At 47.5% G+C, this 26,540-nt stretch overlaps 1 protein-coding gene across 1 annotated transcript in view; it reads left to right on the top strand.

Moving 5' to 3' along the window:
* USH1C (USH1 protein network component harmonin) overlaps positions 1-26,540 on the top strand; it is a 50,218-nt gene that overhangs the window by 2,479 nt on the left and 21,199 nt on the right. Inside the window, exons 2-15 of the mRNA XM_037522724.1 lie at positions 4,069-4,136; positions 5,484-5,627; positions 5,728-5,866; positions 9,750-9,858; positions 9,983-10,007; positions 10,203-10,260; positions 10,571-10,665; positions 18,059-18,143; positions 19,069-19,128; positions 19,281-19,337; positions 19,651-19,793; positions 20,968-21,033; positions 21,389-21,513; positions 25,905-25,954. Of these exons, the coding sequence (XP_037378621.1) occupies positions 4,069-4,136; positions 5,484-5,627; positions 5,728-5,866; positions 9,750-9,858; positions 9,983-10,007; positions 10,203-10,260; positions 10,571-10,665; positions 18,059-18,143; positions 19,069-19,128; positions 19,281-19,337; positions 19,651-19,793; positions 20,968-21,033; positions 21,389-21,513; positions 25,905-25,954 (1,224 nt within the window). The remainder of the gene's footprint in view (positions 1-4,068; positions 4,137-5,483; positions 5,628-5,727; positions 5,867-9,749; positions 9,859-9,982; positions 10,008-10,202; positions 10,261-10,570; positions 10,666-18,058; positions 18,144-19,068; positions 19,129-19,280; positions 19,338-19,650; positions 19,794-20,967; positions 21,034-21,388; positions 21,514-25,904; positions 25,955-26,540) is intronic.

Genomic DNA, 26,540 nt, shown 5'->3' with positions numbered 1-26,540 from the left:
TTGTCCAGGTACCTAAGGCCACCAGAGCATTTGCCTGCTCTTCCTGGTCATAGTCTTGGGGCAGGATACCAAGGGGTGGGAAGGGGACATCAGAGACCAAGGATTCTCCCCCAGAGAACCAGCTTTTCGAAAGAAGCCTGCCCTTCTGCTTACTATACCTGCATGTTGCAGAAACTTGGTTACTCATTTGCTCAAAAAGTATTTATTGCTTGTTCAGTAATCTTGCATTTATAGGTATCCGTAGTGTACCCTGCCCAAAGCCAGACATCTGGGTGGAATACAATAAATAAGATCAGAAATAACCCTTGCCTTCTAGGGATTTGCTAGTCATTCATTCATTCATTCATGCAATAAATACTGACAGCTCCTAATATATACCAGCAGCCCTGTAATCATTGAATGAGAAGACAAAGTCCCTGCCCTCTTAATGAGCACATTCTAGTAGGGAAGACAGACAGTTAACAAGTAAGCCAATAGACGTATCATGTAATGCCAGGTAGTAATAACCACTATAAAAAATAAACTGGCTTGGGGGTTTAGAGGGTAACAAGTCTTTAGGGTAGGAAGGTCTCTCTGAGGGGCTCTTTGAGTAGAGGTCTGGAAGAAGTGAGGGAAGGAAGCACAGGGATATATGTGCAAGAACATTCCAAAAGAGGGAACAGCAAGTGCAAAGGCCCTGAGGCAAGCACATACTCGCCTTCTTTAAAAATAGCACATAAGATGGTGGTTCTGAGAGGAATTATGGAATGGAATGTAGTGGGAGCTCAATCAGAGGGGAACTGGTAGCCATGGTTCAGACTTTGGGTTTATTTCTAAGTGTGATGAGAAACCAGCTGAGTAGCATGATTCATTTACATTTAAAAGGGGTTGCTCTGCACAGCACTGTGGGGCTAGCTGCAGCCTCTGCAGCAGCCCACATGGCGCAGCAGACCTCTCCTGACTCGCCCGCTGCTCCCCTCAGCAGTGTACTTCAGTCAATCTGCCTGTTCTGCTCCCCACTCTGTCTCTGGTAAATCCTCTTACCCCCCGCACCTCTGGCCTGTACCCCAGTTCCTGTATGCGTAAATAAATAAATCTTTAAAAAAAATAAAAGGGGTTGCTCTGACCGAGAGGGACAAGAGCAGAAGGGAACCACAGCTAGGATGCTCCTGCGTAGCCCAGATAGGGGCTGACTAGGTGAGGAGTGGCCTGGGGAAGTGTGTGACTGGATCCATTCATATTAATGGAGAGACCACTTTCTGCAAACTGCTGAAGACAGAATTTATATTCAATTATTCTTAGTTTTATTTAACAAACACTTAGAATGTACTACTTGCTAGGCACAGTTCTAAACAATTAATCATTATTAACTCCATGAATAAGTTTAAAAAATTATTAACTTCTCATTGAAGATCGAAATCCTATGAAATAGATTTTTCTATCCCCATTTTATAGAAGAGGAGACTGTAGCACAGTGGGGTACAGACCCAAATGAGGGAGGAGCTTGCTAACCTTACCCTCTGCTCTCCCCATGTGATGGAGTCACAGGCTGATAAAGAAAACACAATACAGCTTGGTGAGTCCCATGCAGAGGGGGGAGCAAAGTGCCACCCTCTGCCCAGAGAATGACAGGACTGGCTTGGTGAGGGAACCTGAGTATAGGTTTGACCAAGGAGAGCTGACATTTGAGGAGAATCTTACAGCTGGTGCTCACAGAGAGGAAGTACTATTAGTAGCTAACATTTCACACTAACCAGGGTCGAGACAGCAAGCAGGTGGCTTGTCCAACTGGGAAACTGAAGCGAGTTTTTTGAAGGAACCCCTGACTGGGGAGGGCAGGGATAGGTGAACTGCAAGGGGTGGTAACATTGCCCCAGGAGGGGCAGGCAGGAAGCAGCACCCTTAGGAATGTGGGGTGAGGGTGATGTGTCAGGAGGCACTACTGAAAAACCCAAATCCAGCATGGAGGAAGCCAGGAATCAGCACCCCATTCCCTTTGTCCTCAAGTGCTGTCACCTCCCACTGATTGAACACAACTGGAAGCGGAGGACAGGGAGCACAGCAAGGCTTCCTGGGACACAGGGAAGGGTGGAGAAGGCTGGAGAGTGGGTCTGGGGGCAAATGGGAAAGATCCACATTTTAGGGCCCTTCACATTTTGAAGCCCTGGGCACTTTTTTTTTTTTTTAAAGATTTATTTATTTATGCATACAAGAGCTGGGGTGCAGGCCAGAGATGTGGGGGTGAGATGATTCACCAGAGACAGAGTGGGGAACAGAACAGGCAGATGTACTGAAATACACTGCCGAGGGGAGCAGCGGGTGAGACAGGAGAGGTCTGGTGTGCCATGTGGGTCAGCTCCCTGGCTGGGGATCGAACTCGTGCTGCAGTGGTTGCTCATCACTTCATAGCGCTGAGTCTCAACCCCTTGCGCCACCAGGGAGGTCCCAACTGTCTTAAATTTTTTACATATATTCACTCATTTAATCCCCATCACAGACTCCACAGACCTGGGAGGGCAAATGAGCGAGGGGAACAACATGCATTTTTTTAATGTTCTAGCTTTCCTTCTCCTTCCTTGCCCGGGTGCATGCGTGGAGTTGGATTTGCAGGAGTTAAAGGTTGTGTGTGCCTCCCCTGTGTGACTGTCCATATGGAGGGATGCAGGAATATAAGGCTGGAGGGGTCCCAAAGACCAAACCCAGAATTTACCTCCCATGCCCAGACAGAGGACCTGAACCTTGTGAGGTTAGAGGAGCCCCTCCTGCACCCCCTCTTCCATACAGGCTTACAGTGCAGAGCTAGTTGAACATCAGCCAGGGAATGCAGATACTGGACAGAGGACCCAGGTATAAAGGTGGATGGGGCTGGGGGGGAATTGATGTGATAAAGAGGACCCTCCCCACCAATTAGTTCTTTGTAGATGGTGGGCTCCTTTGGCTTTCTGATGAGCTGCACCAAGCTCATCTAGACCCCTGCCCACCCACATCAGTTTCTGTGCTCCTCATCAAGAGGGATCCAAGAAAAGGAGACGCTTTCTAAATCTAGTTGGAGAAAGATGACACTGTCTTGCACACAGTAGGTATTCAATACACGTGTATTAGACAAGTGCAAACAAAAAGCTACACCTGGTAAGTGGAAACCATGCGGCATTTTGATTCAAAGCAGGGGTTTGGGAGCCAATAAGCAAAAGTGGAGTCTCAGCTCTGCCCCATCTCCGAGCCATTAACCTCCACCTTGCTCCCTTACAGTCTTGGGGAAGTCTCTCTCTAAAGAGAGCCAGTATATAATACATGGAGATTCACACCGAGCTGTCCCAGGGAGTAAAATTCGGGGCTCCTGGCACACCAATTCCAGGTGGGATTGAGGTGCTAATAAAACAGTTCCTGACCCTGACCCTGAAGTCCTAGCCATTGACGTCAGTAAAGTCGAAATGATGTAACCTGACTCTCCCTGGGTGGTGGTGGTGGGGGGGTGGTGATGTAGGGACATCAGAAGGGGAAGGAGTGGCCAGGAGGCTGACTAGTGGACAGAAGTCAGAGCCAACCCAGCTTGGGCCAGTACAGGGAGGGTGGACTTGCCCCTGGCACTGGTGACACAGAACTCCGTGGTGGGGTACTTCCGGCAGGTGGGATGTGCTATTTGAGTGAGTGGCCCAAATCCTTTCTGAAATCATTTATCCAGCACTACAGCCACCACCAGGTAAGACGATGGGTTTCTTCCAGACCAGGGAACTGAACTGACACTGGCATTGTTTCCCCGGCAAGGGTGACAGAGCCACAGGGTGAGCGGCAGCATAGCTGTCGTGGGGGCACATCATTGTCATGTAGGGATTCACGTGTATGCATGTGTGGGTGTATCCCTGTGTGCACAGTGATTAGCACCTGGGGACGGGGTCAGCCTGGCCACATCCGGACGTGCAGCGGTACTCCTGCAGCCACAGGGCCAGCCTGGCCTCTGCCTTCCCTGCTCTCCTCACCACCCCGCACCTGAGGAGATGCTGAGGAGGTCTCCGTAGGGGCCTCCCCCTCCCTGGGGCCTGCTATGGGATGTTTGGCCTGGAGCTGTAATTCTGTCTTTGGGCTTTCCAGGTGGATTTTCTGATTGAAAATGACGCCGAGAAGGACTATTTCTATGATGTGCTGCGCATGTACCACCAGTAAGTGTCCTGGGTCCAGCTCTGAAGATCACCCCTCTGTTTTCAGGGAACCCTGGGGTGGGTTGTTCTGAGACAGGAGGGACCTCCCCTTCCATTAGGGGTGCTCAGGCTTCTGGGAATCAAATGGACATGCCATTAACTTGTCTCAGCAGATATTTATGCACATACTCTGTGCTAGGGACAGGGGTACATGTGAGAGCATGACAGGCTGGTGGCTGCCCTCACATTGTTCACAGTCCTCTGGGGGAGGTTTCAAGTAGCTAGAGAGATTCAAGAGAATGCAATGACTATGATAGGACGGGGAATGCTAGCTGCCCCAGCTCCAGCGCCGGGTGTCTCTTAGCACCCACCTTCTTATGACTCACTCAGTGCTTATTTATGAACCCTGTCCCTCTCCTTGGCACCAGGCAGCATCTAAAAATGCACAAGATCAACTTTCTTTTCTCCACTAACTCAAGGCCTCATCATGAGAGATGGACAGACACTACAAACTCAAAATACTCCAAGTTATTCCAAAATAAGTAGATGAAAAAGTAGGAATGTAAAGAAAGAAGTTTTCAACTCTAATGGCAGAGGGAGAACCAAGAAGGCCTGAGCTAGGTTTTGAAGGGTAAGAAGGATTTTGGCAGGTGGAAATATCAGGGAAGGCCATTGGAGGATGAGGGAGCAATACAGTCAGGATGTGGAGACATGAGCCACATGCTCTTGGAGAGCAGCGCGTGGGGCATACAGGGACCATATGCAGCCACCAGCCTGGAGCAGTTCCATGGAACCCGTTCGGTCATAGAGGCCCCGAGTCTGCCCAGGAGAATGACTTGTGTCCTCTGGGAAGTGGAGGCCTTTGAAGGGTTTTGAGAAATGGGTGACTTATGTTTAGGAAAGATTAGGTGAGAGTGAGCAAGTTGGCAGGCAGCTGGAGAAGTGTGAGGAGGGGCATGGGAACGATATGGTGAGGGCAGAATTTACAAAGCTTTGCTGTAGGTCAGAAGTGGGAGGCAAGGGAGTGAGAGGGGTCACAGCATCTCACACAGTTTTCTCATCTGGAAAGATCTTGGGCTTCAGACTTAAGGAGAGCCGAGTTTGTATCCTGGCTGGATTTTATTAGCAAAATGGATTAGCACTCCTATTAACAATCCCAACCTCACTGCTTTCCTTATGATATTTATATGAAAGAAAAAAAAAACTCCTCCAAGGTCCATGGTCCAGAGTTTTGGATTACGGGCTTTTCAGGAGTGTCCTCCTCAATTCCAAGGCCTCAGTCCAGTGTGTGGGGACCCAGATCAGGACTTCTTTTGGGAGTCCTCAGGTCACAGGGGTGATGGTTATGGGTGCCCCTCATCTCTGCAGGACCATGGACGTGGCCGTGTTTGTGGGAGACTTGAAGCTGGTTATCAATGAGCCCAACCGCCTGCCCCTCTTTGACGCTATCAGGCCCCTGATCCCGCTGAAGCACCAGGTGGAATACGATCAACTGACCCCCCGGCGCTCCAGGTGCAGAAGGAGGCTAGAGGCGGGTGGGAGAGGTCAGCTTGGGAAGGACAGGGCTGTTCACTAGTGGATGGAACATCACCTACCTTTTCTACCATGGCAGAAAGCTGAAGGAGGTACGTTTAGATCGTCTGCACCCCGAAGGCCTGGGCCTCAGCGTGCGTGGTGGTCTCGAGTTCGGCTGTGGGCTCTTCATATCCCACCTCATCAAGGGAGGTCAGGCAGACAACGTCGGGCTCCAGGTGAGCAAGCAGAGTCTGGAGTCCTGGGTAGGGATGGCGGTGGGGGCAAGGGCTGAGGGCTGGGGTGTCAGCTGGGCCTCTGGCTTCCTGCCTCCACCCTCTACTCACTGGGAGTTTTACCGTCCCCCTGTTTCTCAGGTTTATAAATTTATTGCCCTTTCTTGGGCTGGCAGGCTGTGTGGTATAACATGTCCACTCACCCTTCTGAGCCTTTGGGAGAGGAAAAAACTGACTTATCCTGACAGATTTTCCTTTGGTCCGTAGAAATCAGAGATCAGACTGCTGTAAATTGCCTGTTTTCTTGGGTCCAAATGGGAAAGGAACTCCCAGCTGCTGCTGTTACTGCACATCTCCCCACATCCCCTACTAATCATAGGGACAGCATAGTTATATCCTGGCACCTGAAGCATTGGACATGAAGTCTTTTGCTGGAAGAGGAAAGAAAAATCTCATTGTAGTGTGCTGCTTCAGGGCATAGACTCCAGAGCCCATGTGTCCCAGTTTTACTATACAACAGCTGTGTGACTTTGGTGAAGTTACTTAGACCCATGCCTCAGTTTCCTCATCTGGAAAATGGGTATGATGATAATAGTGCCTACTCATCAGGTTGCTATGAAGAATAAATGAATTCATAATATAAAATACTTGTGACAATGCCTGGCACATTAGTGGTCTGTGTTTAAGTAAACAGAGAGGGAGAGCTAATAAATACCTATAATGTGCCAGGTAACCTGTTCACAACCAGGATTGTTGTTTTCCTTTTGTGCCCAAATGCTCTATTTCACAGAGATGACAGTGGCTCAGAGACTTCACTAAGAGTCTCAGCCACTAAATGACAGAGCCAGGATTTGAACTCAGGTCCTCCGACTGCCAAGCTCAAGGCAGCTTTCAGCACCGCAGGTGCTTCTCTCTTGGGGTCCGCACACCTCAGTGTTTGAGCAGAGATGGGCAGACATACAGGTCTCACTCCTGCTAGAGCCCAGAGTTGTGTTTTTAATATCCAGATAAAAGAGGCCTTTCTTACCAATCCACCCAACCCACCCCCCTCCCAGCACCTGCGGCACATTTGTTATCAACATCCCGATCCAGGCTGCCAAGCCAGGATCTTCAGGGGGCCTGAAAGCTAATGTACAAGACACCATGGGCCGGGAGGTGGAAACCGGGAGCTGACAGACATGGCTTTGTTCTAAATCCCTGTCTCACGGCTCACTAGTGGCATCTGAAATTTCAGCCCCTTCATTATTCCTCTCCTAGCGGCACATTTTCCAGCCCAGAAATGCAGCCAGAGAAAAACATAATGAGCTCCTCTTGTGGTGTCACTGAGGCCCTTTTTTCCAGGGTGAGCTCGCCTCCTCCGACAAGCATTTCTCAACAATGCCTCAATGATGGGGAACACCAGGGCATTTTAATGCAACTTAGAGTTTTACCTTTCTGCCTGTTTCTTGGGGTTATGAATTATTGACCCTTTCTTGCCCCAACGAGCTCATCTCTCCTTTGTGCCTCTGACCCTCAGATCACCATTACACAGTGGCCCTTGCATAAAGGACCTTTTACAGGGCTCCATGGAGGAGCCAGAGAGAAAGGAAAGTTGATCCTGCAACCCGAGCCAGGGACTGCGTGGGAAGTACTGTGACTGCAGGCCCCAGCGTGTTCCCTTTAGGAACTAGACAGGGAACTTCTCTCAGAGGAGGCTGGGGAAATGTCTGCATCCATTGACCTCACTGGGGTTGGGTTTCTGGGGACATCTCATGCTTGAGAGTAGCTGGGAGAAGATTCTGGCAGGCAGAGGAGGGGCATGTTCAAACACAGCCTGATTGGACTGAAGATCCTACTGATTTTGCCTGTGAGACTGGGTCCCAGTTGTGGGGCTTGCACCCACCACCCAGGCCCTAGCTCTGGAACCCCATCTTTCAGCTCATGGCCCCTGCTGGAGATATTTTAGAGTTTTTTCAAGTGTCCAGTCTGAACCTGCATCCTCTGCCCTACACAAGGCAGCCTGTGCTACCAACTTGCTGTATAGTACAGGGCTAGAGAATGCATCTGAGCCTTGGCTGGTCCCAGATGTAAAATGGACAAAATAAGCCCTGCCTTTCCTAGAGAGCCTGAGAAACATGAGGGAACTTGAGGAATCTAGCAGGTGGCTAGGATCCAGAAGGAGCAGGGCAAGGAACTGAAACCAGCTTGGTCAGGCGCCCTTTTCTGCTTCCAGAAACCCAGCAGACAACACTCGTTTGTTAGAAAGACCTGACTTCAAATCCCAACATTGTGGGGTAACCTCAAACAAGTTGCCTCACCTCTCTGAACTTCAGCCTCCTCATCTGATTAACAGAGATGCAGGATTGTTGTGAAGTGGGTGAAAGCAGCTAGTCTAAGCTGTTCTCCCCAGAAACCTAGAGAACTTTTAGCAAACCCCTCCCCATGGCACCTTTTTGAGCCTCTCGACACTCCATCAGGCCCTGAAAAGAGTATGGTCTGTATCCAAGTGCAGAAGGGAGGTATTCAGGTGGCAATACTAAGAAGGGACTCCAGGGAAGTGTTAAAAAGGATTGGAGTCAACCTAGAGAATCCCTCAGAGGCTGTGTGCCCTGAGCTCCAACCTAGATCCCACAGAGTCAAAGTGTATCCCCTACATGTACCAAAAGGTCAGCACATGTGGTGTGTGTGAGCTAAGCCCCCAACTGTCCTGCACTGGTCTCAGACTGGAGGGGGCATCCAGGAGCCAGTGCCTGTTTTGCAGCTCACACTTGTGTGACCTGGACAGAACATCACCACTCTGTGCCTCTGTTTCGATTACTGTCAGGTGTCTCTGCAGCCCTACAGTTACTCAGTGAGGAGCTTCAGGTGCTTGGAGGAGCCCATGGCAGTGTCCAGCAGGGGGCAATCTCACCATTGCATTCTATCCAGGACTGGCCTGCCAGCTGGTCCTCCAGCACTCTCCCTATGCCCAAGTCTAGCTATCTAGTGGGCCCAAGTCCTGAGAAGAGGAATCTGACCAGAGTATTTAGGGTGCAGGCGCAAATGTGATGGCAGTCATTTATTGATTAATTACTGCAAGCCAGGTGCTGGCCAACTTTATATTTATGCACTAATTTAATTCTCAGGGCAATCACTGTCTTTCCCCATTTCACAAAAACTGAGGTTCAGCAAGCTCAATAGACTTGCCTAATGTCATGCAGCTAATAAGAATAAAAGCAGGGGTTTGAACCCAGGGCATCTGCTCACTACACCATGTGTGTGTTTGCTGTGTTTTGCTTACTCTCAGAATAGTCATTCAGAGCTCATGGCTATGGCAGAATGAAAATGTACATCACATTTCCATTAAGTTGTAAAAAAGAGAATTTGGGGTTGAGGGTAAGGGGATAGGAGTGATGTAAGCTTAAGTCGGGAATCAAGGAAGTGCCCCACCCCAACTCAGTTATGGTGCTGCCGTGATTAACAGAGGGGGGAGGGTGGCGCGGGCCCTGCCTGCTGGGGTGGAGTGGGACAAAGGTCAGGAAGAATCTGCTTGAATCAGGGTGAAGGGTCACCCTTTCCATGGATTCCAAAACCTGACAGTACCCCAATAGGGTGCTAGGCAGACTGGATTAAGGGTACAGAGTCCTGAGTTGTCGTCCCAGCTCTGCTACCTACACTCTGTGCCCCTTCCCCCATCTCGATTTCCCTACCTGTAAATGGGACAGAACGACTGCGTGGAAGTGCCACTTGCCCTTGGAGGCCCCGGGCTGGTGGAGGTTGGGTTGGTTATGAGGACATATTCTTCTGAAGGAAGATATGGCCATCATCTCCTTTGCTGGAAAACAGGCCTGGAGCCTCTGGCAGTGAGTCTGTCCAGCTGCCTGATGCTCCCTCAACCTGCTGTTCATTCCTTCTGTCCATGGCCAAGGTAGGGGACGAGATTGTTCGGATCAATGGATATTCCATCTCCTCCTGCACCCACGAGGAGGTCATCAACCTCATTCGCACCAAGAAGACTGTGTCCATCAAAGTGAGACGTGAGTGAGGCCAGAGGACAGGGTGTCACTGGTGATGGGGTGAGGTAGGCGATGGGGTACCCAGCACCTCGGGAAGGAAGAGAGAGCAGAGGACTATACTAACCTCTATGCCTTTCTCTTGCAGACATCGGCCTGATCCCTGTGAAGAGGTGAGCAGGACCCTCCTCTGTAGACAGACCTCCCTGTGGGCATCCTGGGAACAGCCCTGGAGTCTGACCAGAACTGCCTCTGGACCATGGCAGACCATGAGAGACTGAAGACTCCAGGAAGGGTAGATCTGGCTTTAGGGACTATTCCAAACATTTCTCCCTAATAACCCCACTTTTACTTTCTCTTCCCTTCAGCTCTCCGGATGAGCCCCTCAAATGGCAGTATGTGGATCAGTTTGTGTCAGAATCTGGGGTAAGGGCTAGCACCACCTCTGATGGGATCTAGATGGGATAGTCTCCAAGAAAGGGCAGCTGGTCCTAAAGGGAGGTCTTGCTAGGTATGTGACTTTAAGGACTCCACCCAGGCCCCGAGGGCATGTAGAATGCCCCCATGGGCAGTGGGTATACAGCCAGCCCAACTGGTGCAGACAACCTCCCCAGTAACAGAAAGGCAGTCGGACTCATGTGGAAGCAGCAGTGCCCACCATGAAGACCTTATGGGCCCAAGAGGCCACTTGTACACATATGGACACCCACTAACTCTTATCCTATCCCTCCTCCAGGGCGGGCGGAACAGCCTGGGCTCCCCTGGGAGTCGGGAAAACAAGGAGAAGAAGGTCTTCATCAGCCTGGTGGGCTCCCGAGGCCTCGGCTGCAGGTGGGTGGCAGGCACACCCTAGAACTCACTCATGGCCAGTAAGCCCAGTGGGTGTCTACCCTCTCCACTTTCTCGCTGCTGTTTCTGAGGAGACTTTTATCCCCTGTAGATGATACTTCTTGGTGCCTTGTTTCCTTTTTGAGCTTCACAACAGCCCTGTAGGGCCAGGACAGCTCTAATAGTTTCCATTTTACAGAAGAAATTGAGGCCCCAAAACAGAGCCATGATCCTTTGGTGAGTCCTTGAGTCACTGTAAAAGAAAACTGTCCACTTGGTCATCTGTCACAGTTCCCTGGTCACTTATTACCTTATGAACTTCCTTAAGAGGCAACCAAGGGGACCAGCCCCAGCACACAGCCCCGGCCGCCCGGTAAGCTTGCGCGGAAAGTGGCGCGGATCCAGACCGGATCGCAGCTGCCCAGGTCCCCGCGCCTGCGACCTAGGCTTGCGGGGAGACGGCGGAGGCCCTCCCTGAGTGAGCAGGAACAAGGCGCCCAGGCAGGGGAGCGGGATTCAAAAGGCGCCATTCCCGCGCCACTGATCTGGGCTACAGCCCGCGTCCTGGAACTGAGGGCTGTGGAACTGAGACCCGGGGCACGAAATTAGGGGCGTGGGTTTCCCACGACGGTGGGGCACAAGGCAGACACAGCACCCCAAAGCCGTTGAGGTGTACCCTACCATCCCCGCTCTGCTCCCTGTCCCACGGGGTGGAAAATCAGCTCCCCAAGGGCTCTAGGAGAGATCTCTGGCGCCACCTAGCGACTTGACCCCAGCACAGGCTACTGAAGGAGCTAGTGGCCAGCTGGGGAGTTAGCCCACACCTGGCTCCTTCCGAACAAGTAGTCTGAGCCCACAGGGAGAGCGAGCACCCACAGCCGGGGCAGACCAGGCGCGCAGAAGAGTGTGCCTGAGACCAGACGCGCAGGGAGTGTGTCCCACATCACCATTTTAGAACAGGGACATTTCTTCAGTAAAGACTACCTGCAGAAGGCTTCCTCAGGAGCCAGAGGTGAGCAGGGGAAGTTCGCCCACGCCAGACCCCCTCTGGCCTGCAGTCCAAGCCCAGAGGGGAGCAGGAACCCACCGCCGGGGCAGACCAGGCGCACAGGGGAGTGTGTCCCCACATCGGCATTTTAGAACAGGGACCTTTCTCCATTAAAGGCTGCTTGAAACTGACAGATGACTCCTGGTAGAACCAGAGGGGAACAGAGAAGCCCACCCAAGATGCCGGCCAGTCCCAACAACACAGTGTCCCAACGCATACGGCAAATTAGAAAACAGACAGTAGGGAGGAGAAGAACCACACGCAACCTAGCAACTCTCCAGAGAAAAAGCACACCACAAAAAGAAAGCCAGCCCCCAGATTGCAAAGACAATAACTTGGAAGAATTTCTGAGCCTTCCAGAAAGAGAATTTAAAATTGCCGTGATTAAAAAACTGACAGAAGTCATAAAGGAAAACAATGATAAGGGAAAAATAATCAACGATCAGAAGAATGCAATTGAGTCCCTAGAGAGGGAAAACAATGGTCAGAAGAAAGAAATTGAGTCCCTAAAGAGGGAAGTAAAAGAAATGCAGGAGATCAAAGAATTAATGGAAGAACTAAAGAATTCTGGGAAAAGCAATGAAAGCAGAATAGATGAAATGGAAGAACGAATAAGTAATCTTGAAGACACAGAAATAAAAAGAACCAAAACAGAAAAGGAAAGAGAAGTACGAAGGAAAAAGAACGAAGAAAGACTTCGGGAACTATCTGACTCCATGAGGAAAGGAAATATAAGAGTTATAGGAATACCAGAAGGAGAGGAGAGAGATGTAGGAACAGAGAAAATATTCAAAGAGATAATTGAAGAGAACTTCCCAAATGTGAAGAAGGAGCTGAAAATTGATATACAAGAAGCAAGAAGAACACCAAACTTCCACGACGAAAGGAAAAATACAGCAAGACACATAATAGTAAAGCTCCCAAGAATCCAGGACAAGGAAAAAATAATGAAGCTGGCAAGAGGGAAGAAACAGATAACATTCAAAGGAAAACCAATCAGGCTGACATCAGACTTCTCCGAAGAAACACTACGGGCAAGGAGAGAGTGGAGGGACATAGCCAACAGACTCCAAGAAAACAGATGCCAACCAAGAATACTCTATCCCGCAAAGCTCTCCTTCCTCTTTGAAGAAAGAATATGGACCTTCCCAGACAAACAGAAACTCTGGAATTTCATTGCAACTAAACCCCCACTCCAAAAAATACTACAAGGAGTCCTAAAGCCAGAACCTCAGAGGGACGAATAACAATGAAAGAAGGCCAAAAAAAAAAAAAAAGTTATTAAAAGAATAAATAAATAAAATCAAAGGAAAGACAAACACAATGGCAAATACAGATGTTAACATATCAATATTAACTCTAAATGTAAATGGACTAAACTCTTCAATAAAAAGACACAGAGTGGCAGCCTGGATTAAGAAACAAAACCCAACCTTTTGTTGTCTCCAGGAAACACATTTAGCTACAAAAGATAAAAATAGGCTCAAAGTTAAAGGATGGAAAACAATCCTACAAGCAAATGGACCAAAAAAGAAAGCAGGAACAGCTATACTTATATCAGATAAAACAGATTTCAAACTCAAAAAGATAAAAAGAGACCCCAATGGTCACTACATTATGATCAAGGGGACAATACTTCAAGAAGAAATAACACTCATTAACATATACTCACCAAACGAAGGAGCACCAAAATATATCAGACAACTGTTGTCCTCTCTGAAAACAGACATCAGAGAAAACACATACGTAGTGGGAGACTTCAACACACCACTATCAACAATGGATAGATCAACAAGACAAAAAATAAGTAAAGAAACCAAAGCTCTAAATAAGGACCTAGAGCAATTAGGCTTAACAGACATCTATAGAACACTAAACCCCAAAAAAACGGAGTACACATTTTTCTCAAGCGCACACGGATCATTCTCCAGGATCGATCACATACTGGGGCACAAGACAAACATCAACAGATACACCAAGATTGAAATCATATCAACCATCTTTTCTGACCATGAAGGCATCAAACTAGAAATAAACCATAAAAAGAAGGCAAGGAACTTTCCTACCTCATGGAGATTAAAAACCACACTACTGGAAGACCATTGGACTAATGAGGAGATCAAAGAAGAAATTAAAAAATTTTTTGAATTGAACGACAAGGAAGACACTAATATCCTAAATGTATGGGATGCAGCAAAAGCAGTAATAAGAGGAAAATATATAGCAATAGAAGCTCACATCAAGAAACAAGAAAGAACGCAAAGAAACAACCTCATCTCGAAGCTCAAAGATCTAGAAAAAGAACAACAAAAAAACCCCAAAACCAGTAGAAGAAAAGAAATAATAAAAACCAAAGCAGAAATAAATGAAATTGAAACTAAAAAAACAATCCAAAAGATCAATGAAACCAAGAGCTGGTTTTTTGAAAAAATCAATAAAATAGACAAACCCCTAGCCAGGCTCACAAAGGAAAAAAGGGAGAAAGCACAAATAAACAGGATCATCAATGAAAGAGGAGAAATCACAACGGACACAGCAGAAATCAAAAGAATAATCAGTAACTACTATGAACAGTTATATGGAAACAAGTTTAACAATCTAGAGGAGATGGACAAATTCCTACAACTCTACAATCACCCAAAGCTAGATAAAGAAGAAATAGAACAACTAAACAGACCAATTACAATTAGCGAAATTGAAATGGTAATAAAAAACCTCCCCAAAAACAAAAGCCCAGGACCTGATGGATTTACAAATGAATTCTACCAAACATTCAGAGACGAATTAGTGCCTATCCTTCACAAACTCTTCCAAAAAATTGAGAAGGAAGGGACAATACCAAACACGTTTTATGAAGCCAACATTACACTAATACCAAAACCGAACAAGGACAACACAAAAAAGGAAAACTACAGGCCAATCTCCCTAATGAACACTGATGCAAAAATCCTCAATAAAATTTTAGCTATCAGAATCCAACAATGTATCCATAAGATAATTCACCACGACCAAGTTGGATTCATTCCAGGGGCACAAGGATGGTTTAACATCCGAAAATCAATCAACGTTATCCAACACATCAACAAAAAGAAATATAAAAACCATATGATAATATCAATAGATGCTGAGAAAGCTTTCGACAAAGTGCAACACCCATTCATGATAAAAGCCCTTGAAATTCTTGGGATACAAGGAACATACCTCAACATCATAAAGGCCATCTATGACAAGCCAACAGCCAGTATCATTCTCAATGGTGAAAAGCTGAAAGCAATTCCATTAAGATCTGGAACAAGACAAGGATGTCCACTCTCACCATTGCTTTTCAATATAATACTGGAAGTCCTAGCCAGGGCAATAAGACAAGAGAAAGACATCCAAGGAATCCAAATAGGAAAAGAAGAAGTCAAACTATCACTATTTGCAGACGATATGATATTATACATAGAGAACCCCAAAAACTCCACAGAAAAGCTAATTCAACTCATCAATCAGTTCAGTAAAGTGGCAGGATACAAAATCAACACGCAAAAGTCAGTAGCCTTCCTATACACAAACAATAAATCTGAAGAAGAAGAAATCAAAAAGACCATCCCTTTTGTTATTGAAACAAAAAAAATCAAATATTTGGGAATAAATCTAACAAAAGAGGTAAAGGACCTATACAAAGAAAACTATAAAACACTGTTAAAAGAAATAGAAGAAGACACAAAGAAATGGAGAGACATCCCCTGCTCATGGATTGGAAGAATAAACATTATTAAAATGGCCATCCTACCAAAAGCAATATACAGATTCAATGCTATTCCAATCAAAATTTCAATGTCATTCTTCAAAGAAATAGAACAATTATTGATGAAATTCATATGGAATCACCAAAAACCCCGAATAGCCAAAGCTCTCCTGAAAAAAAAAGAAGGGAATGGAGGCATCAGACTCCCAGACTTCAAACTATACTACAAAGCCATAATCATCAAAACTGCATGGTATTGGAACAAGAACAGACATACAGACCAATGGAATCGAATAGAAAATCCAGAAATAAACCCACAGATTTATGGTCAACTAATCTTTGACAAAGGAGCAAAGACTATGCATTGGAGCAAAGAAAGTTTGTTCAATAAGTGGTGCTGGGAAAACTGGGTCGCTACATGCAAAAGAATGAAGCTTGACCACCACCTCACACCATACACAAAAATCAACTCAAAATGGATTAAAGAACTAGACATAAGACCTGAAACCATAAAATATATAGAAGGAAATATAGGCGAAACACTACGTGATTTGCACATCAAAGACATCTTTACAGACACATCACCCAAAGCAGTGATAGTGAAGGCAAAGATAAACAGCTGGGACTACATCAAATTAAAGAGCTTTTGCACAGCAAAAGAGACAATAACAAAAACAAAGAGAAACCCCACCAACTGGGAGAACATTTTTGCACCCAACACTAATGATAAAGGACTGATCACAAAAATCTGCAAAGAGCTGATGAGACTCAACAACAACAAAGAAAATAATCCAGTCAAAAAATGGGCAGAAGAGCTTAAAAGAAACTTCTCTGAAGAGGAAATGCAAATGGCCAACAGGCATATGAAAAAATGTTCAACATCACTTGTCATCAGGGAAATGCAAATCAAAACTACCATGAGATACCATCTCACACCAGTGAGAATGGCACATATTAAAAAAACTAGCAACAACAAATGTTGGCGAGGGTGTGGAGAAAAAGGAACTCTTCTGCACTGTTGGTGGGAGTGCAAACTGGTCCAACCACTGTGGAAAGCTGTATGGAGATTTCTGGACCTACTAAACATAGAACTTCCATATGATCCAGCAATTCCACTCCTAGGTATTTATCCAAAGGACACAGAAACATCAATTCCAAAGAACACCTGCACCCCTATGTTTATAGCAGCACTGTTTACAATAGCTAAGCTTTGGAAACAACCCAAATGCCCAAAAATAGATGACTGGATCAAGAAGATGTGGTACATATATACCATGGAATATTACTCAGCATTCAAAAAAGATAAACACATGCAATTTGCAGCAACATGGATGGCGCTGGAAGGGATCATGCTCAGCGAAATAAGCCAAAAAGAAAAAGAAAAATACCGGATGGTCTCACTCATAGCAGGAATCTAGAAAACTTAAATAAGGGACCAGGAAAATGAATAACTATAAGAAAGTGAAAATCAAAATCAACAAAAAACTATGAACCAGAGACACTTTTAGGGGGGCGGGGGTGGGAGGGGAGGGATTGGGGTCAGAATGGGGGGGCTGCAATTGTATGGGGAATATAACAATAAAATTTATTAAAAAAAAAAAAAAAAAAAAAAAAAAAAAAAAAAGGCAACCAAGGAATTACAAACAGACTTTGGGTCACAGAGGGCACTCTTGCTAAGCACATAGGTGCTATAGTTACAGATCAAGCTTCTAACGCCTGCTCTGCCATCCATGAGCTCTAGAACCTTGGACTTTAGCACTCTGAGCCCCAGTATCTCCCACTATAAACTGAGGATGATAATAATACCCTTTTAGGTGGGTTTTTGTGGGGAGGGTGAGATGACAGAAGTACCAAGCTTAGTGCCTGGCGGATAGTAAGCACTTGGTACACATTAGCGATTATCATATAAATTCTTATTATTTCCATTCATTCACATTTCTTCACCATTTTTCTGCCAAGTATAAGTGATAAAAGCCCCTCCTTTTGAGGAGATTACAACCTGATATAGAAGCCAACTACCCAGTAACTACAGCATAGAGTGACAAGGACTCCAATGAAGGTGCATTCGGAGTCAGGGATGACAAATAGGTTTCCTATCCTGTACTGTGTCTAATCAGTTAGTAGTGGTTGCTTGAAGTCCTGCTTTGAAAAGAACTCTTAAGACTGTGTCCAGGCTTGGTGGGAAAGTGCTGTGATCAATTAATAATGTCTGCCACAGGTAGTGGTGGGGGGGGCACAGTTACAGTACAAGTGCTCCTTACTCTAGGAGCACTGGAAAGGGAGCAACTCACTTAGTCTTGGGGTAGAATAAGGAGTTTGATGAAAACCTGTAAAGATAGCATTTAAGTCTAAGGGAATAAATAGGAAGGTACTAGAAAGAGAGAAAAAACATCATTTGCGATATATTGGGTGAGGGGATGGTAGGAAGGAATTACAAGTAGTTGTGTGTGGCTATTGCCACAGGGAAATGAGTCTGCGTAGTGAGAAAGTGGAGGGACGTGGGCACTGAGTTCATGGCTGATCTAAATTCAGAGGGGCTATCTGTCACACTGCATATTAGGACATGAGCAAGTGCAGCAAAACAGAGGCTCTTTCATTTCCCACCTCTTCCACAGCATTTCCAGTGGTCCCATCCAGAAGCCTGGCATCTTCATCAGCCATGTGAAGCCTGGCTCCCTGTCTGCAGAAGTGGGCTTGGAGGTAAGTGATCTGGACTGGTCCCACTGGGGCCCCAGTCAAGTGTGGAGTCAGACTGATCACACAGCCCTCTCTTAGAAGTCACTGGCTGATGATTCCCACATTCCCCCTCACCCCAAAGGCTTCACTGACCCTTTCTGTAGTCTACACCAGCTTGAGAGTCTTTGGTCCTAAGTTTTAGAATGTAGTAATAATAATAATCATAATAATCATTGTTTAATGGCTAGACATAGTTCTAAGTCCTTTAAAATGTACAAGAACTCTGAGAATTAGGTAGTATCTTTGTCCTCATTTTATAAATGAGGAAGCCAAGACCTAGGGAAAGCATGTGATTTTTTTCCAAGCTCATGTGCTTAGTATGTTAAGACTGGGATTCAGACCTAGGTGACCTGATGCCAAAATTGAAATTCTTAATCTCTGCCTTGGACAAGTTACTTCCTGTTTCTGTGTGTTTCAGTTTCTCTCCCATAAAACAGGTGTAATAAATATCCTTTTAGAGTCATTGTGTGAATTAAATGAGTTAATGAGTCCTAAGCATACACTTAGGACTGTGCCTGGCACATAGTAAAGGGATCAATAAATATTATCTATTATGACTCAGCACAGCCTCTGCTATATGAAAAGCCCACAGATTTCCGTGTCTACATTCTCTTTTTAAAACAAATATCATAAATTTAACCAAAGAAATGAACCTCTAATGGTGTAATATTAGCAGCTAGTAAACGAGATCTAGGGTGGAGAGGTGGGCTTGAGGTTCTCCCAGAACCCAATCAGAGCTTTCCAACTCTTCTGCTCACTGGGTGGAGTTGAGGTGTAGCCACTTGAAGACCCAGCATCTAAACCCTGGCCCCCAAGAGGGACCCTTCCTGTAGAGGAGCATGTATACAGATAATTCATACTCTCTGATCCCTCTTCATTTCTCCACCAGACAGGAGACCAAATTGTTGAAGTTAATGGCATAGACTTCTCCAACCTGGACCACAAAGAGGTGAGATAGTTTTTACTGTCGGTCATGATCATCTCTGCCCTCCCCTTTCTCCCACCGCCCCCTGCCACAGCATCTTACACTTCCTGTGCTCTCAAGAGGCCGCCATTGCTCTGATCTGCCAGGCCTCACGGACTGTCCACTTGTCCCCACAGGCAGTGAACGTGCTGAAGAGTAGCCGCAGCCTGACCATCTCCATCGTAGCTGGAGCTGTAAGTGCAGAATGAACTGGGGAGGGCTCCATGACCCCTGACCTCCAGTCTCAGTCACTCAGACTCCTGATCTGCATCACACACTGCTGTAAAGGGCCAAGGGGCCTCTGTCCCTGAAGCTCTGACACAGCTGAAGGAGAGGATCCCTACCCAGTCAGGACAAGTTTGGGTCAGAGACAGCAGGAACCACAGTGCCTGACACTGAGGGGCATTGCAATAAGAAGACAGCCTGCACCTTGACTCCCAAGACTGGGGCAGTGGACACCCTAATTCCCCAAGGGACTGAGCATGGGGCCTCTTTTCTCCCCACCAGGGCCGGGAACTGTTCATGACCGAGCGGGAGCGGCTGGCGGAGGTGCGGCAGCGTGAACTGCAGCGGCAGGAGCTTCTGATGCAGAAGCGACTGGCAATGGAGTCCAACAAGATCCTCCAGGAGCAGCAGGAGATGGAGCAGCAGTGAGTGTAACACCCAGGACACTCCTTCCCTGGCCTTCCAAACCACCTGCGGCCCCACCTGACTTGTTTCCTGCCCACTGCTCCCTGGATCCTCCTCATCCTCTGCCCCTGAGGCCTGTCCTCAGGCCAGATAGGTCCAGTGATAGCATATCCACTCCCTGCCTCCAGACCCCTGGGGAGAGAGTCCCTGAGGAGAGGAGAGCTCTGATTTCCAGGAATATGGAAATGAGGATCCTATTAGCAGTGGCTAACATTTGTTGAGTACCGGTCATGTGGCTGGCATGGGCCTTGTGTATATTACTTAATTTAATTTCCATCTGAGAGATAAATGGTATTAACTCATTTTAGAGGTGAGAAGACTGAGCTTCAGAGAGGCTAAGCCACTTGTGTATGAAGTCACAGATGGCCCAGCTGGGATTTACATCCAGGCTGTCTGACTGTCCTTCTATGGTGATAACTGCCTCCCCAACCCCAAACCAGATGGACTCAGAATAAATAGGGTGAGAAATTCGTAAATCAAAAAAACTCCAAGTCCAGATCCAGTCTAAGAGCAGAATTTGGGAAAGGAAGGTGGGAGGATCTATCCATCTCCCCTATCACAGAATTAGCCTGGAGAACTATCCCCTGCATTCCCTCAGCACATAGCTCTGGCCTCAGTGGGTAGCCCCAGCTACCTGGAGTCTGGGGCCCTCCTCCAGAAGGACTTCACTCAGGCCAGACCTTACCTATCACCAGTCACTTTTTCTAAGTGTTTAGCAGTCAAGGAAGCCCACACTGATTTGCCTCCCGGCTCCCACAGTGCAGGCTCTGCTCAGCAGTGTCACACAGAACTACACAGGAGCACAGGGCCCAGATACTGCTGGATCCACCTCCCCAGCATCCAGATCTGGCCCAGGCATCTTTGGAAGGGAACCTGGAATAAATATTAAAAGCTTTTGCAAATCAAGAATTAGCCCTAAGGGGCGGGGGCAGGGAGGGAGGAAGGATTAGGGTCAAAATAAGGGGGGGTGGGAATTGTATGGGGAATATAACCAAAATAAAAATGCATACATTGTGCAAAAATGAAAAATGATGTAAGAATTATATAAAATAAAATATTTTTTAAAAAAGGAATTAGCCATAAGGATTGCTTCTTACATAGATTCCAACCTGCCAATCTGCATTTGTGTTTCAGGAGAAAAAAGGAAATTGCCCAGAAGGCAGCAGAGGAAAATGAGCGATACCGGAAGGAGATTGAACAGTGAGTGACCGGACTGCATGTGTGCACGCTTGTGTCTGTGTAGGTGTGAGTGTGCTCTGGGAGAGTGATGAGCCAGAGGCCTTCCATATCGAGTCACCCTGCCTTCTTGTACCCTGGGGAAACCCCTTTTATTTATTGCCACTCCATAACCTCAGGAAAGCCCATTGTATTAGGGTAGCTAGAACATAGACTTATATAATTGCCAGGGGTATGTGCACACTCTATTAGAATACGAGTACCAGGGGCTTTGTTTTCTTTACCACAGCTGGAACCATGAGGCCTCTCCCCATGCTGGTTGGGGCTCCCTGATAGGCAGAGGGGGGCTCCATTCACAGGTGTGGGAATCTTATTTCAGGATCGTGGAAGAGGAAGAGAAATTTAAGAAGCAGTGGGAAGAAGACTGGCACCCAAAAGAACAGTTGCTCTCATCTAAAACCATCACTGCCGAGGTGCACCCAGTGCCCCTTCGAAAGCCAAAGTGTATGTATCATTTTCTGGGAAAGGAATGACATTTCCTTCTAGAATCTGGAGGTTCTTGACAGAGATGCTAGTCTTCTTGCACTCACCAGCGCCTCCCCAGGTGAGTGGCCCCTGCTCTCTGGGCTGCATTTCTTCATGGAGAGAGAGCCATGTTCCAGGGGTTGTCTGGCCGCCTTGTCCCGGGGGCCTACTGCCAGGCTCTCCCCTACAACATAGACAGGGAGATGGACCCCTCCTGGTGTTTGGGGGTACTGAAGAGGGAATGGAGAGCTATGGCAAAAATGAACTGCTCCTGGGGCTCATGAAATGGCATTAGAAGGAGGGGAAGAGGCTCACATTAAAGAGGACCCTGGTGGGCCAAGGCTGACAGGCAACCGTGGGAAGAGCTTCCCTAGTGCTCCCACCACCAGCATCCTATGAGGTTACATCTCTGCAAGGATTGAGTTGGCAGAAGACTGGGGTCCCCTGTACCCCCCTCCCAGACACTAAACCTTGATCATCCTGCAGCCTCAGCACCCTCTGCTCTTCCCATCTCCTTTCCTCATCTGTCCCGTGTTCTCACTTCTCATGTCAGTCCAGACCTCCATGGCTCCCTTGTCCACAGGCTTTCAACTCCAACTCCCAGGATGGCTTGTCAAAGGGCAAGGCAGAGGGACTTAACCTCAATGCTTCTTCAGTGGGTTAGTGGTGGGCTACCAGGAACAAGGCAGTTTGGGGGCCCTGGCAAAAAACAACCAGGATGCCTAGTTGGGCCTTTACTCCCACTTTACAATTGTTTGATCTGTACTTGACATGAAGCAGGTTCTACTCCAGCTGATTATGCTCAGCTGACCTGGGAACCTCCAGTTATGGGGTTAACCTGCACCCAAGAACCAAGTTTCCCCCCCTCTGTTGTGTGGGATCCTGTGATAGGGTCTAGACAGCTCTGGCCCCATCAGATGATACCCAAGTCCTAAAGGGACATCCAGTTGGGTCAAGGGAGAGGTGCAGGGTATCTAGATGGTTCCATTTTACTCCTCCCCAGTGCAGCGTAAATAGCTCCCAGAACATTCCTTCCTGGTATTAGCCCACAGTGTCACCTGAGGGTTCTCTCAGAAGGACAAAGCATGTTCTCATTAACCTCCCCCATGACATTCTGTATTAGTTGAGAATGTGACCAGAGCTAAATTCCTGGTAATAATAACAGAGAACTAATTTGCTCTTATGAGTGAAATAGGAGCTTCAGAAAGAGAGAAATCGATTTTAATTGCTTCTCCTCTCATGAAACTAATCCTAGTCAATTTAGTACCTTCCTAGAAATTGGTTCTTGTCTTCAGAGCAAACACACTCGCTCAGGAGTGATAGAAAACAAAAACCATTTGTCTACCTAGCTATTTATTTAGTGCTTTTTAAAAGGCAAATCAGGATTTTTGAATAGAAGGAGCAAGAACTTTTGTCTTTGCTTAGGATAAAAATGTTTTCTGAGGGGATGCCAGAAAGCATGAAATTGATGGCTGTTGTCTGCTGGCCTGAACGGAGGCAGCTGTGTTTGTCTCCATCTATCTTCATATACACCAGCAATTTAATGCTAATTTGGAGATAAGTCAGGAAATGCAGTAAGGCCTCTAAGCCAGCTCAATTCCTGCCTCTCTTCCCATTTCTGGGAAGCTGGAATGTTCTGGGCCAGCAGGACCAGACTGAGTCAGCTTTTCCATGGTCACTCTCCAACCTTGGGGCCCAATTACCTGGCAGATTATAGCTGACTCAGGTGTCTGTGCCTGTGAGGGGCGGACCATTCATTTTTGAACAGAAAAGAAAGGTTATAGAGCATCTCTTATCTAGGAAATGGAGCCACTCCTTGTAACAATGAGGGTGGGATCCACTGTCCCCTCACCACCATCCACCTACCCATGGTCGACCCGCAGAACCCCAACATAACACTGAGCTCTCAAGACCAGGACATACTATCACAGAAGCCCCCAGAAGAGTTTTCCTCAGTTAAAACAACAGGGACTAGGGGGGAATGAAATTTTATTATGGATCGCAAAGCTAGAAAGATCCTTGGGAGATGAAGAGGTTTGAACAAGAGATTTCCCTTCTTCTCTCCCCATTAAGAACCCCATCGATAGCCCCTACCCCCAGTAGGCTGGGGTGGTTTGGAAGTTGATTTTTTTCATATCAAACTATTAAGTAATCATTTATGTCCCCATTGTTTTGTTATATTATCCTTGTTAGCAAGAAAACGTCAGTGTCCCACTGTTACACAAACATAAAATGAGCTAAAAGCGAGGGGGTTTAATTTACAGCCTTTCCATAGGTTAATTGTTCATTTGTAATAAATATTTTGAAATATTAGTTAACAACTCACAACCACCTCAAGCACTACCTTCCAGGGTCCCAGGGGACCAAACCACTGTAATGAACAGTTTGCTGTTCTCTCCACATTATGTCAAAATTCATGTCTTCCTAACCACATATGCCCCTTCTAGCCTTTGGGATCGCCTCACCTCCTCAGAATCCCTCACTTTCATCTGCTGCCTACCCCACAGCAGGGAGCTGGAATTCCAAGGGTGATGAGAAGAAGCCAGGACAACATTGCCCTGGCAGGCCCTTGGCATCAAATGTACCTAATACTCAAGATTCCCATCCCTCATACTGCACTACTGAAGTTTCAACCGAGCACCCTACAAAATGGTTCTCACATTGCTGTCAGATCACAGGCCCCTGTTACTTGCCCATTTTATGGAAAGAGAAACTAAAGTGACCAAGATTGAAAGTATGTAGCATCCCAGAGCAAGAAGCCTTTGCCCTCGGCCCTGCACCTTGTTCCTGCCCCTGACCTCACAGCTCCCATGAGGGAAGCTGGCCCCAGGCTCCTGGGAAGGACTCCCCAGGAAGCACCTTGGGCCTCTTGGTCACCCAAGTCTTGGTTCATCAGCGTCCTCTTCTTTCCCTGGGTAGGTAATGAGGGAGTGGCGCAAGAGCTGGCGGACACCCCGAAAGGAGGCGCGAAGGAACAGGGAAAGCAGGTTTGCGGTCCCCCGCTTTGCTCCCTGGCCTTGCTGCTTCACTTGCTCTGCCTTCCTCCTCCTGCCAGCCAAGACACTCAGCTGAGAGGAGGCCAACATGTAGTGGGGACCACAAGAGTCTGTGATGCGCCTCCAAACCTGGCCCAAGCACTGCACCTGTAACTGTGGGAACAGGACTTGGGGCCAGGCAGAAAGGTCAACTGGTGCACAACTGGTTCAAATACTTAAGTCCTGCTCAAGCCCAAGTCCTTCCTCTGCTGCTCTGGCCTCTCCTCGAGAACTCCCTGCAGCGCCCCAAGATCTAGCAACTAAGTGGGTTGTGCTCGGTCCAGTAGGGGGCGCTTTTAAGATCCTATTCCAGAACACCAGCTGGTCAAGGATAGATAATTTTTTTTTTTGAAGATTTATTTATTTATGCATACAAGAGCTGGAGCACAGGCCAGAGGTGCAGGGGTGAGAGGATTCACCAGAGACAGAGTGGGGAGCAGAACAGGCGGATCTACTGTTATACACTGCTGAGGGGAGCAGCGGGGGAGTCAGGAGAGATCTGTTGCGCCATGTGGGTAGCTCCCTGGATGGCCAGGGATCGAACGCATGCTGCAGAGGCTGCAGATTGCTTCACAGTGCGTTGCTTAACTCCTTGTGCCACCAGGGAGGCCCTGGATAATTATTTTAAGCCGTTGCGCCTGACCCAGTGAGCTTCACGTTTGAGGTATTGCCCTGTTGTGCTGTTGCCTGGGTACAGCTGGGCCTGATGCTCTGGTTATCTGACCTGGCTGGGGATACTCTTTCCTGGGGGCAGAGTTTCTGCCTGCTGCTGTCTGAGCAGTCCTTCCCAGAGCTGACCCCTGCCATGACCTTCTCTTTTGATGCTGAGGATGTGGCCTGCATTGTGGGACAAGACAGTTTTGTTCTGTCTGGCAGCAGTTCTAGGCAGAGTCCCAGGCCCTCATTGTCTCCAGCCATTTCTTGGATGAAGGCACCCGACCTCAGTCTGGAGAGGCCTTGCTCTCTTTCAACGGGGCTTTGTGTTTGAAGATTATGGCTGCCATTTGGAAAAGTTCCTCCTTCCACAAGGGGCTTTCTCTTTGGTTTCTTGGCACTGACTTCTGAAACTAGTGTCCTGGGGGAGGCAGTTGACAGGAGCCCAGGGCCTGGGATCGGGGCCTTTCCTGGGTGGTCTTGGGCATGCGTTACACCCCAGGTGAGGTCAGGTAAGTAGAGAGCTGGACAGAGGATATAGTTTTGTGATTGCGTCTGCCAGAGCTGCTGTTCTTCTCACCAAGACATCCGGTTTTTACAAACCCCACTCCTAGCTGCTGCCCCTGAGGCTCTGGCTGAGGTGAACCAGGTCTTATCACTTTGTTCTCTGTGTTCTTGTAGCATTTGGGTGGTTTTATCGTTATGATGGCAAATTCCCAACCATCCGGAAGGTAGGACAGGATTGAGTGCCGTGCTGGTTTGCTGCTGAGTTTGCCGTGGGTTTTTGCCTTTCTCAAACCTTATTTCTTTTCCTGTCAACTCCAAACAGTGTAACTCAGCCTGCTCACTTGCAGGGCTAACCCCCTCTGTGCCTCTGTCTCAGGCTGACATCAGGTGGCGGAGCTCTGTCACAGGATGACAGAGCGAGACCCCCCTCCCAAGAACCATCAGGCACTGACTGCTTAGCACTGCCTCCAGTGGGCATAGGGCAAGGGCTGGGCTGTAGCAGGAAACTTCTGTTTTATTTCTGTCAAGTAGAATCAAAGGCCAGGACCAGAAACCAAGGTCAGACAGAGGTTGGGTGAACAATCACAGGTGATGTGGTGGACCCTGCCAGGTGTAGACGGGCTGCCGAGGTGGGGGATTTGCTGCCTCAGGTTGGGACACGGAAACACAGCAACTGTAACAAATAACCCTGCATGTGCCAAGGATAATGCATTTTCTTGTCTCTGGGGCCTTGCAATTTCTCCCTAAATCTTATTACTCTATCTCCAGGCCCCATTAAACTCGCTTGTCCTTTTTCTTTCTAAATCACCT

This window comes from Talpa occidentalis, unplaced genomic scaffold (genome assembly GCF_014898055.3).
Source record: "Talpa occidentalis isolate TD23 unplaced genomic scaffold, MPIMG_talOcc4v2.1 talOcc4.3, whole genome shotgun sequence".
Classification (NCBI taxonomy): domain Eukaryota; kingdom Metazoa; phylum Chordata; class Mammalia; order Eulipotyphla; family Talpidae; genus Talpa; species Talpa occidentalis.
The sequence above is the reverse complement of the archived record's forward strand: the minus strand, read 5'-3'. Positions and strand labels throughout refer to the sequence as shown.